This window comes from Sylvia atricapilla, chromosome 6, assembly GCF_009819655.1.
Source record: "Sylvia atricapilla isolate bSylAtr1 chromosome 6, bSylAtr1.pri, whole genome shotgun sequence".
NCBI lineage: Eukaryota > Metazoa > Chordata > Aves > Passeriformes > Sylviidae > Sylvia > Sylvia atricapilla.
Genome location: NC_089145.1, coordinates 10,768,659 through 10,782,218, shown reverse-complemented (window position 1 = coordinate 10,782,218; position 13,560 = coordinate 10,768,659). Strand labels below are relative to the sequence as shown.

The 13,560-nt window shown below is 37.8% G+C and overlaps 1 protein-coding gene across 1 annotated transcript in view; it reads right to left on the bottom strand.

Moving 5' to 3' along the window:
• The window catches only part of SBF2 (SET binding factor 2), a 230,777-nt gene that overhangs the window by 75,212 nt on the left and 142,005 nt on the right, over positions 1–13,560 (bottom strand). The window contains exons 15-16 of the mRNA XM_066320756.1: positions 12,325–12,434; positions 10,636–10,785 (exon numbers count right to left, since the gene is read on the bottom strand). Coding sequence (XP_066176853.1) covers positions 10,636–10,785; positions 12,325–12,434 — 260 coding nt within the window. The remainder of the gene's footprint in view (positions 1–10,635; positions 10,786–12,324; positions 12,435–13,560) is intronic.

Genomic DNA, 13,560 nt, shown 5'->3' with positions numbered 1-13,560 from the left:
GTAAAGGGCAATGAGAAGTTTAATAAAACTTCTGTACCTTGGGGTGCAGTGAAATATTAAGAGAAGTTCTGAGTCCCAACTATAGTCATACTGTTTGAAATTCTTTCCTCACAATTCATGTTTGGAGCTTTCAGAAGGATGAGCCAGACTGCAGTGGCAGGATAAAAAAGAACGGGTAGTGAAAACAAAAACTGAGAAGTTCAACCATTAGCAATGGCTTTGGCATCTTAAAACCAGCATGACTCCAATTCCAGAAAACCCACTAGCAAATCACCAAATGAGTGCAGAACACAATTCTGAAGATCAACAGATAATTTCTGGACAGCATGGCATTATTCAGTGCATATACTGAATGAAACACGCTGTATCAGCAAGAAGTATCAGCCATGTACAATAAATGTGATGACTCAAATGGTAAGTATTTATTATTTGTGTCTCTTCCTAAAGAGAAATATGGGTAGATATCCTGATGCATTTGATCATCTTCTCATTTCTTTTATCTTATCTGCAGTTCTAAGTAACGAAGAAATCCTCAAGCTTTCAGGAAGACCTTCACTACCCTACCTTAGCTGACTTGAATCCCACAGTACCCCTCATCTTCTCTTTCAGTACCATGCCAGTGCTGACAGCTATATTTTGTCCAAGTTCCTTACGCTGTTAAAATTTTAGCTCTTGTTCTTTACTGTTTTGCAAAGACATTTAGGAGCGTAACTTTTGGTTCAGTCCTGTGAGACATCCTGCCAGGTGCTGCTAGACAACAACTTGCTAAAAATTTTAAATACTCTTACTTACCACGCTTCTCCTTCTCTGAATACTCTGCACAGAAACTAAAATAATGAAGAGTTGTGTTTTCTAAATTAATACACAGGGTGGAGGTGGGTGCAGAAGCATGATGCTGCAGCCAAAATTTACCACTGCTTTACCAGTAACAGAGATACTACACACCTGATTTTTGATGAAAGTCTCTACAAAATATCTTATCATTGAATTAGCTGGAATAACTATTCTAATTAGAATAATTAATTAATAATGAATGGTTTGCTGGACTGATTTTAAATTAATCACTTTCGACACCTACTGTTTTCATATGCAGGTTGTATCTTGAATTTGGAAATTAGAATATTACAAACAGAGTATTATAATGCAGACAAGGAAAAACATGCAGTTTCTAAGAAAGGAGTGCTGAAAGTCACAGCACTCTCATAACACAAGTTGATTTTAAGTGTATTATTACTACTACAGTTAGAGTAAGATCTAGAAAGATATTTCATTCTATATACCTGGAAGGGATAGAGAATATTACATGTTAATTGTATGGAATTTACTTATGCATAACAAAGGATTTATATTCGCTAAAGTGATGTTTAATCAATTAACATTCCAAGTAAAGGTTTTACAAGGTGTTCAATTGACTAAAGGACTTAATCAAAAGAAGCTGCTTTTGTCCTCAAAAGTCAAATAATCTGTGCAGAAAATCAAATCAATTTGTTCATTTACAAACATTGTGGGACTTTAGACTGTTAAACATGCATTTCCAATTCCAATTCTTAGCTCCCAAGTGGAGTTTTGGACTTTAGAGTTCAATAATTAGGGGAAAGGGGATTGTGAGATTTGTTTGTTTTATCAATGGACATCAGGTAAAGTAATTTTAAAATATTTTGTGGGATCACTAGATACCAAAGCCTGCCCCCATGACTGAGTACAGAGAGGGAATTACTAAAAATAACCATCATTAAAGCATGTTTACATGGCATTTTCCATGCACCCTAAAAGCCAACTGATTTAAGTCACAATTCTAGGCTGTAATATTAAAAAAGAATGTCAACAGCTGCAAGAATTTTTACAACATATGCAGATTGTCAAATGTTCTTTTGTTTACACCTTTATTTTGTGTTCTTGTCCTATAACGGCACACACTTTTATATAACAGGAGAGGTAGGTCTTTTACTGTAAAGAAATTGATCCTTATGCTTTTTTCCTCAGAAATCATTCTAAAATGTCACACAGTGCACTACTGTTTGTCATATTAACGTGTTTTGGGGGTATTTTTGTCAAAGTTTACACATAATGCTGACAAAACCCAGAACTGGCCTGTGTTTTATGGTATTTATCTCAGCACCACACTTCAGTTTTTGAATGCAAGCTGCCAAGATCTCAATTGTTTAAACCAAAGGTTATGCAAACATGACAGCAACCAAATGATTAGAAGACTTTGGATATTCCGTCTTCTTTCTGCTTCAGAAATGACCAGATGCAAAAAATAATGAGGCTCTTACAGCCACCCATTAGTAATTTTTATGCAAATCCCTCTAAAAATCAAACACTTCGAACCTTCATAAAATTCCTTACAGAAACAACAAACCAGTTGTCAATCTGGTGTGTGGCCAAGGCAGCACACCTTGCTGAGATGTCTCACTGCAGCTGCTCTACCTGGGCTTACCAGGTACTTGAAGGGTGAAATGCAGGGGAAGGAAGATCAGGGACCGCGTTACACAGGAATTGCTTTTCCTAAAAACAGACTGTGCACATGTGTGGCCACAGTGGTACAGTCACTGCATGGGTACAGCAAATCAATACCATGCAATGTTCTCACTGTACACATCAAATGGCACTCAGAGCAGATGAAATGCATGTACACATAATGATCAGTGTTGAACACACATCTACGGGGAATGATGGACCTGTACTGTAATACACTTTATAAACATACCTAACATCTTAGATAAAACCAAAATTCCATGTGATACTTCCTTATTTTTATAGATATAAAACCTGTAAAAACAGAAGTCACTGATTTCACATAGCTTGCGATATAAGCAAAGTGTCTGTTCTTTCCAACATGAAAGACTTTTTGTTTTGGTTTGTTTTTTACTACCTTTCATCAGTTCACCTCTTTTCCAGGCAGGCTGGAGAGCAACTGCACAGCAGTACGAGACAATTCCCAACTCAGACTTGTTTTATTTACCACAGTGAGCAGCATACAAACACATGTCTGCTTTTCATCACGACAACCAAAAATATTCAGAACACTGAGTAATGAGGAACACTTGGCAACCACAAGGCCACAATTAACAGTAATGATCACTTCAGAGCAGTCAGAGCTTACCCTGTCAACACTCCAAAGAGCTCCATGGTTTCAGTGAGATACCTGTGTGTGAGCAAACACAGGGGAGCACATCCCACACCAACAGCAAATGTGAGAGGGTTCAACAGAAGGCCAGCAACAAAGAGACATCCATGAAGAGTAAAGCCTGAGCAAAGCCTGCTCCAGCTGCCCAGCAGTGCAGAGACCCATCTGGGATGGGTGGGTTTGTACCACCCTCCTCATCCCTGCCAGGGAGCTGCTCAGGGAAATTCTTCTGTGAGCCCCAAGGTGGCAATCAGCCAGAGGAGCTGCTGGTGCCACTGATCACAGGCTTGTTCTTGTATTAAAAGTTCTGCTTGTTCTTATATTAAAACCAACACTCTGCTACCATTTTTAATATTTTTATATAATATTGAGCAAAGACCCTTAAACAAAGCTGGACCTGCTCTGGTATGGACGTGCCCACGGGTACACATGGAGGGAAGGAGGAAGTGTGTGAACACCACATGTTTTGGTCAGAAGCCAGGAGGGAAGGGAGGGAAGTTGAAGGCAGATGTAGGAATGGACAGCGTGCCATGAGACTCTCATTTCTGCTAATCCCTCTCTTTTCCTTTCCTTAAGTAACAGTCTTGTGCAATAGTTATGCACGGCAGGTCCATGCAGAAGTCAAGATTAACAGAAGCAGGGTCTCGGAAGTCTGCAGGAAAACAGCAATTTAGGAATTTCCCTGCCACACACGAGCTCATTCCTGAACAGCACTGCTGGCACAGCCCCAGTGCAAAAAGCAGCCATGGTTTTCTGCTGCCTGGTCATCAAAAACTCCTCCTTGCTAAAACCACAAAGGCAGTTGAACACATGGGCAAGGGCACACATGCAGAATCAGTCAGACACCCCACTGGGGACACCAGTGCACACACTAATGTCCCCAGGGATGCAACAGGGAATTCCCTGGGCACTGTCACCTACACAGGGAGAATCCTGGCCCAAGGAATGGTTACTACCGTGCCAAAGGGGTCATCTCTCTTGGCCCTCCAGCAGGGGTAGGGAGCTGGCAGTGCTGTGACAGCAGCACACACACCCCTGCTCCATGACACAGGTACACACAAGCAGCCCTGCAAAGAAAGCAACTCTGTTTTCTGGGTTTCATAGAGACACCCTTGGCTGGGGTCTCCAGGACTCTGGACATCTGATGAGATGGGATGAGTATAACAAACAGCATGTTCCTCAGAGCAAGGAAAGAAAAAATGAAAACTAACCAACAATGCAATCTTTGAAACTGTATTTCCATTTTTTTCTCCTAGAGAAATTATGTGAGCACTATCAGCTCAATATCAATGCAATGATATTCTGTTACTGTGCAATCTCTTGGGAAAAAGACATTATCAGAAAGATTCAGAAATAGCAACTTCTTTTATTAAGTCCAGAATTTTATAGGTGGACTCCTAAAAAAAATCAGCAGGATGATAAAGCTGTTATTTCTTCTTTTTGGGAATCATGTATCAGAGAAACCATATGATGTGACCAAAAAATTCCCTACCAAAATCATGTTCAGCACAATACAGAATTAAATCTGGAAGACTGAAGACGAAGCCTTAAACACCGCAATCTCCAATTTTTTTCCCACTTAAATAATTTCTATTATTTCTAAATAAAGAATTTCTATGCCTAACATGATGAGAAAGTTCAAACTGGTAATAACTGATGAATTTATAGAATTAAGCGTGGGCCTATTAAACTCCCATGATTTCTCTTCATGTCTGATTTTGTCTGCTTTAAAATACCTTTAAATATTTTTAAACAGTGCTGTTTTTCAAACATGAATTCTGAGACTCTGCTTCCAGGAATGCAAGTCAAACTGAGTAACAAAAGACAGGTCATGAAACAAAAGTCCAAAAGGAGAGAAATCTACTGTAACCCTCCAAAATAAAGATGTTTAGCAACACGGTTTTCAACATAAAATATGAGAAATGCTAGCTCATGTAACCTTCATATTGCCAAGAATTTGAATCATATGATACACACATCGAGCTGATTTTCTCTCAGGAATAATAAAATCTTTCTTGTTATTGGACAGTATTCGCAAACCTCTGAATTCTGAGAACTGACTGATAAGTTTTTATACTTTATCTGGTGGCAGAATATAATACAAAAGTTACTTGCCTAAGAAAAATAAATTTAATATTATTTATAGAATGCCACTGTTTTAAATTTTCCTTATCAAAGTTTCTTTCACAACAGATTGCATAGTAAGTGCTCCAAAGAGGCCCTTATTACATTAAAGCAATGCAGAAGAATGACAAGCAAAATTCTGGAGGCAAAAAAATGTCAGTATTATCTTCCATCTACTTTTGGCCAATGTTGGAGAACAGATGATGGCCCAAATGTGCCTTTGCTGTAAGTTAATACAGGTTACATTTTATCCTGGTTGCCACTAAGTTGTGTTTCATACTGTATACTAGAAGTATACTTCCAGAATATCCAGTATAATCTATTTGAAAGATAAGTTACTGCCACTATGGAAAGCCACAGTGACCTATCAGAAATTACCTAAAGCACTAAAACAATGACTAATTAGTCTACTATTAAAGATATTCTCTCAGTTACAGTGGCACAACACGTGTCTGTTGAGACAGATGTGACACTGGAGCAGCTCCTAAACCAGCACTGATGACTGTGTAATTGTCAGATTAAATCACATCACAAGAAGACCTCACTCCTTCCCTATGGCTTCAGACCAGAATTTCCAGAGCATTTACGTATTTATCAGTTTTAAGCACATTTTTTCCCACTCTAACCACATTTAGATTAAGAATCCAGATGTCTGGTGCAGATGTGTTCTCCAATTTGACTTACATTGGCCAAACAAAAGCATTAATGTGTAGTTAGGCAATATTTCTGACCAACATCTTAGAGAGGCAGTGTTGGACCGCAGCATCCTGGAGCTCCTCCTTTTAAATGAAAAGTTTTATCTCTTCCAACCACCCAGCAAAGGCATCTCACAGTCCTGCATTATCTGAAGAGAATCTTTCCCCAGAAATACATTTTCTTACGACAATTTACTGTTAAATATTTTATGCAAATTGCTTTGAGTGTCTTTTTAATATGAAAATTGTTTCAGGTTATCAAATACCATCCCCACAGTGTATTCAGGCCTCTTCTTGCTTTTACTGCCACTTTACCGAATTAAGTGCGACTACATTTCAAAATACAGCATACAGCGGAAAGTTAAAGAGACAACTGAAATTCTGGACAAGTTATGACTGCAATAAATTAATGGAGAAGTATGCAAATTGAGCCTTGAGATGGTTTCTGCCACGATTTCTGAGCAAGTATTAGAAGTACAATCTACTGTTGAAAACATAATTGCATGGAAGTGTTTCTCTGCTTGAAAAAAAGGCTTTTTAGTTGCAAAAAAAAGGTCAAGTTTTTTTTTTCTAAGATGTCAGCAAGTGTTAGAGAAAATTAAAACAGAAAGAAAAATTTCTTAAATATTAATTTATGTGGAACTGAAAATTTTTCTGAGGTAACCACAGCAGAGGAAAGAAAATATGACTGAAATAGTGTTTAGAGCTATAATTTCCCATTTCTATCTGCAGTGGTATCTGTTTGAACGAACTGAATTGTCAATCAATATATTAACCTTTCACAACGCTGCAGGGTTTTTTTAACAGTACTTTAGTCATATAACATATGGAACAGAACATAATGCTCCTGCTCCTCTATCAAAGGTATTAATCACTATGGTAAGACAGGCTGATTTAGCTGTTTGCCACAGTACATGATTTGTCAGGGGAAAAAGCCTGACTCAGGGCATGACAATGAAGTTTTCAGCAAGTGATCAGTGACAACTCCTAGCAAGTAACTGGGGATTTAATTGTCCTCATCAGAAGGCATCTGCTTTAATCAATGACCATTACAATCTCCATGTAATTTTGATCTTCCTCCTACTAAAATCGATTGGAAATACTTCTCATCTTTATTTCAGCAGCAGTAATTGTCAATACTTCTCAGACACAGAAAAGCATGTTTTAAACACTTGAGTACTGACTTGCTGCATCATGCCTTACTTGGAATGCCTCCTACAGTCTACCACAGGTGCCAAAGAAGGCACATTATTATGACACTCTCAAGCACTATTCCACAAATCATAAGCCTATTAAAATTTGCAGGTTCTACCTGTTTTCAGTTGAAAGAACAACAGTTTAAAACAATGCCCCTCTTGGACTGAGAGAACTCAAGCTGATAACCACTAGAGATGTGGCAAGTTCAAGTTTTGCCATCTCTAGACAAATTGGTAAAATACCATCCTCACTTCCTTCCAGCTGCAATATGGCTGGATCAGATCCTCGGGGAAATACAGCCTATGGAATTGTTCACTAAAATCAAATAACTATTCACTTGAAGCAACAGTAGGAGCATTTTATTCCACTTCCTTAATCTCTTCTCAAGCCCTGTGGTAGCAGACAGGTATGAGACCAGCAGGAATATACATGGTGGGATTATCACAAGCATTTTGTTAACACACTGCTCTTCATGCACAAAACAAGTACACAGAAGCTCTGAAAAAGCATCTGACCTTTCTTCTTTGTGGACTCCAGTAAAAAAAGAGGCTAGATTCTACTAAATGAAAAAACCCAACACTAGACGATCAGAAAAATCTTGACTAGCAAGGGAAGGGTCTGCATTAGACCTGCAGAGTGCAATCTTCCTGATTTTGTAACATACTGTACCTCACAGTAGGACAAAGAATGCAGTCCAAAAGGCTTCCCAGGAATGGCCAACCTGCATCTCTTGAAATTCTTAGTTTTTTGTGTCTTTTAAAAGACACTGCTTAAATTACTTGGTCTTACAACCTGCAGCTAACAGAATTCATGCGTCTACAGCAAAATGTTGACTTGCTGAGTTTGTAACAATTCACCATATCACTGGCAGAGGTTTGGCGGCTGGAGAGCATCAGGTTTCCCACCTGGATGAGACTGGTGTGTCCCAGGGCAAACCATGGCACTGGAGCTTGCTGCACACACTCAATCCAGCGTGTCCAGTCCATAGCCAGGGCTATGCCCACCCTGCCACCTCTGCCAGGGCATTCCCTTCCCCTCCTCTCAGCTGTTGGATCACTCTCTCAGTGCCTCCAGCCACAGCAGGATTTCAGTTTGCATCTTGCAGAAGCCAGTGGGAACATGCAATAACATCAACAGAAAAATCTGGTGGTGAGACTGAGGCGGTTTCTACAACTGCAGTAGTTCAGTGAGGTCTGAAAGCCCTACTGCAACCTAATTCTTCCCCAAAACCCCATCAATAATTAATGTGGTATTCCCCTAAAGCTTCACTACATCTCCAGTTATATCCACATTTATTGAATTAGATTTTTGTGTCTTTTCCTTAAATTACTTGGTCTTATGACCTGCAGCTAACAGAATTCAGATGTCTACATCAAAATGCTGACTTGCTGAGTCCCACTGCAGCAAGGGCAAACTTAAATAAGTTCTTGATAATGTGCTTATTTTTCCTTGAATTGATATAGGGAAGCTCCAAAATGTCACAATTTACACATTGCTTCAAATGCCACTCTTGAGCAAAGTGCGTAGACAAATTATAAATCATGTTTTTATCTTAATAAATAACTTCATATGTCATAAAAGTAGATGTTAAAAATACTTTCTTCTAACTCACTGCCCAGTGTCAGGAGTTCAGATGTTTTCATGTTGACCAAGCTTACTCCTGAGAAATGAAAACTTTCATTTCATATTTTCAAAGATATGAAAATACTGGTGGGGGTGGGGAAGGTATAAAAACTGTGCCTCCTTATTTGATCTCTTTTCCCTGCACGATTTGAGTTATATTTGCTGGTTTTATTGAGGAAAAACAAGCCTGTTTTAATTTCAGTAACTCTTCAGACACATTTATTTCCTTGATTTAAGCTCCTTCTTGGGCCTTCAAATCACCAGGATGGGAAAAAAAAGATTTTCTTCCAGAGGAAAATTGGCTTTTTATTATTTTATTAAAAGGTGATGTCAAGCATTTCTTTCCTCAGATTTTATTTTCTTCTGCTATCATTTTTCCAAGATACAGAAATAAAGGGGATTTGTATTTTGTTCCTATTGTCTAAAAACATCTGGATGTTTTTTTAACCCAGGAATGATCAAATAAGTAGATGCAAAATCTGTGACACACCAAGACAATCCTGCTTTCTGGTTTGAAAGAAAATTTCTAAATCTGGAATACACAGCAGGTGCAATATTCCATTAGTCATGATTTTGGACAGAGAAATAGAGCTTCACAGATAAATTCAATTTTTCTTCCAGCTCTAATGCTAAATTTAGGGCTTGGAAAAGGTGAAGACTTGTGCCAAAAAGCAGATTCTATGTGCTGTATAATTTTAGCCAGTCAACTTCAGTTTTCATCTGCTGACTGTAGGTAGTTTTGCTTTTAAGACCACTGCTCAGACAAAGACAATCTTCTTTCACAACAGTAGAAAAATGTCTTACTGTGAAGGAACAAGAAATGCAAGAGACAACAAACTTGAATTTTATGCTGACCTGAGGTAGCATTTGCTCAGTCAGTTTTAATTTATTTTTACACTTCAGTGAAAGCAGCATTTAGCTCCTGCCTTTTAAAAAAATGTGCGTCACCCTTTTTTTAAATTTCTCCAGAATAATTTCGGTGGGTTTCAGGTTAGAGGAGAGTAGGATTAAAATACTAAGGCCTCCATGAAGTCTCTAATTTGATACAATAACTTAGGGTCAACAAAAGAAAAATTATAACCAAATGTACTCACATTACAAATTAATAAAAATACCCCTACCTTCTCAGACAAAAGACTGAAAACATGTAAGTCAATAAAATATTACAGAGGATGAATTGAGAACAAGTGAAGGTAAAACAGACCAATTACCAAAATGAAAATGAAATGAAGTCACCCATACTTTTTTGCTTTCATAAGTAGCTGCTACCATATGTTGATGCTTATTGAACACATAATAATTTGTCAGTAGAATTAACTTTGGAGATGAATTGCAAACACTTGCAGTGAATTTCTGACGAACTAAGATGTCACTGTGACAAGCAGAACTGCCACCATGAGCCACAGAAGCAGAACATGCTTTCTTAAACTATTAAGAAAGTTTAAACAGAGACCAACTACAGGGATTTTTAACTGAGCAGTGGTTGATATGTATTTTAGGACCTCTGGGTTGAAAATGACCAGGAAAAGCCAAGACCCATTCATTAAAAGAAAGCACTTCAAGCCATTAAGTTAAATCATATCAGTACCTACCAAAACGAAATTGTATCTAAATTATTAATAATGGGAAGAGTTTTCTTTCTGCTGGTCAAATCAGGCAGATCTGTACAGACCTGAGTGTTTTGTCTTTTATCCTTTCAACACCACAATATCTTAAATGCACCATCAAGTCATATCTGCTACATCACCGCAGGACACGGTCAATAATTTAATTACTTTGCTTTTCCACCACCCTCTAAGCAATTTTGCTTATCCTAACCCTAAAGAAGAGAAAGACAACTGAGGCCAGAGCCTTGCCCTCCTGTACCTGCAGAGCACAGTTCATCATCCTGACGATGTAGTCGAACTGCTGATGGTCCAGGATTGCTCGGTTCTCTTTGACGTGCTGGCCAAGCTCCTGAGTCAGGCAGTGCCGAGCTGCTTTGCCTTTCAGAGCCCTCAGAGCTGCAGGCAGGGTCTGCAGAGAACAACACCTCACTTTAGGGAAAAGAAATTAAATGGCACTGCTCAAACTGAACAGCATTCATTTTTTTGTTAAGAAACTGCAAGTGACGGTAAAGAACAGCTCTGGAAATTACCCATTAGCTTGAATATCAAACTTTCACATAATGGTTGGTTTAGCCTGAGTTACCAAATACTAAATTTTTCCCATTTTTTCCCAAATGCATAAATAGCATTTCTCACCAACACCTGTAAACAGATATCCTTTACCATGGACAGGCACTGAAAGGATGTGAAATCAGAAATAGACTGATTTTGTTTTCATTCTGTGGATGAAAGCAAGTGCTCTGATCTGTACAGCCAGGCCAGGACTGGAGTTTGCCTATCAAGCACGTTTTGTGATAAGCAATGAATGACAAATGCATTTAGAAGTGGCATAGCTCTCATAGCAGTGAGGCCACTAGAATGCAATGCAGTTTATCCTAAAACAGGGCCAACAGAATATTTATATCAAAGCTTTAAAGACTGAGCAAATGCTACAACAGTGATTATCAGATGTGGCCCTTTAGGCTGGAGGTAACAGGAAGTAAGAAAAGGCAGCCTATTTGCTAAGGAAAAATTTACCATACAGAGGGACAAAAAACCCACTGAACTTCTCCTGGAAGTGCCTGGAAGTTGAATGAGGTTAAAAACTACTGTGCTCTGCTTGGATGAAAACTCTTTTAAAGAGTTACACACTTCATTAGGACTTTTCCCATGTGCATTTTGACATCATAACTTGTAAATCAAGCAAAGCTCATTTTCTGTCTTCATCTGCACAGCATCAGAGACACACATGTGATACTTCCCTGAGAAATCAAAAAAATTCTTAAAATAATTTTACAGTCATTTTCAGATGCAGAATTAGATTTGATTGTAAGTTTGAGTTATTGCTCTATAATCAATAACTGAAAAATCAATGGACAGAATCTACAAAACCTGGCAACTTCTTAATGAAGAGAAAATAAGAATGTCAAGGATAACAACTCACTAGCATATTTCAATGAAGACAGACATGCCAAATATCTATATTCATCTCTGAGTTCTACCAAATTACTGATTTTTAAAATCAGCAAATTTGACTGTACTGAAAATTTCCAAGGAGCATTGGTTGTTAAACAGCAAAGCACATATGTATGCCTTTTGTTTGCATTCCTTCTAATTAATGCTGCTAGACCAGTATACACTCACCTCTTAAAAAAAATAATAATAAAAATATATATATATATATATGTGTGGACAATGCTACTTATAGCGGTAATAGATTTTGCAAAAAGGGTTTTCAGCTCACCCATGTAGCATTAGAAACAGGTTTACAAATCCATTAGCCTCATATTACACACAATATTGCATTTAGATGATTATTTTTATTGCTTACTTCATTAATTTAAATGGCAAAATAATACTTAGCATTAGAAACAAGACTTCCAAATGTACTTTGTGATTAGGCCAGTCTCCATTTGCTCATTAACAGGACAGAGAGTAATCTGGGAGAATTAAAAATTCATTTTATTACCTTTTCAGTCTCCAAAAATTTGTTTTCAAAAATGAACGAGATGCAGTTTCTAACAACTTCCAGCCTTTGAGCACTGTTGAAAACTGTGCTTCCTTTTTCCATTATGGAAACTAACAAAGAAAAAGAAGAATACACATCTGTGAAATGTCTGCAAGAACCACAAGGAATACCACAAATTTCTTTTGAAAAAATAATTACTGTGTCCTCCTTCTCATTCTGCTAAGCAAATACCATTTGTAGGCAAATGGGAATACAAGATTCCAAAATTCTGGTTTTCCTATACCATCTGAAGAGGAGAGAGCTCTGACTTTTAACTGGAGTAGTTGATTTTCTTAACTATTTGTTCTCTTCGTCTCATAGAGGCACAAAGAGATTATAACCTCTAACATACTGATGAAATACATAAATAAACACAAGTTAATAATAAATGGGGGGGTGTGTTCTGCAGTGAGATACATAGCCTTGCATATTTTGTAGCAGTAGATAACTGTTTTTAGATGGCCATGACAAGAAATCTGCAACGCAGAATAAAATCTGACAAACCTGTTCACTTATCTAGATTCCAAATTGCTGAGATCTTATTTTCTTAAGCACTGTTTTGCCCTGATTTTCCAAGAAAATGCAGAATGCAAGAACTAACATTGTCTTTTCCCCATAATATCAAATAAATAGTATCTAAATTCAGGATACGTCTTTCTAGTAAATAATAATGAGCTACTTATGTCCAGGGATTCTGAGACAGAGTTTAGCAGGGAGTGTAAGTGTGAAAGCTGTTCCTCAGAAAAAAAACACAGGAAACCCCCTCCTTTGACACAGAAATTAACTTATTAAAAAATATCTTCTCTTGCAACTAGCCTTTTAGAGAAAGACAACAGAACATAAGGACATATCCTTTAAATTTTCTGTAAGTACCAGATTCAATGATACAGTCAACAGCAAAGGCAGGTGAAGAGAGTTCATCCTCTTCTTGCATAAACCCAAAGAGAAACAGGCCTGGGCAGGGCCTCAAGAGGCCATCTAGTTCACTCTGCTGTCCCTAGACAGGATCAACTCTATTTATATATTTCTCATGTTTGTCTAATGTGTTCCCAATGTTCTGTGATAAGAGAGACTCCATGGCTTCACAAGGAATCCACTCAACTGCCTCACAAGCCTCATTTTACCACATCTTGCTGACAAATAACTCTATTCTGTGTTGCAATTAAAGCCATTATTTCTTATCGTTACAGATTATTC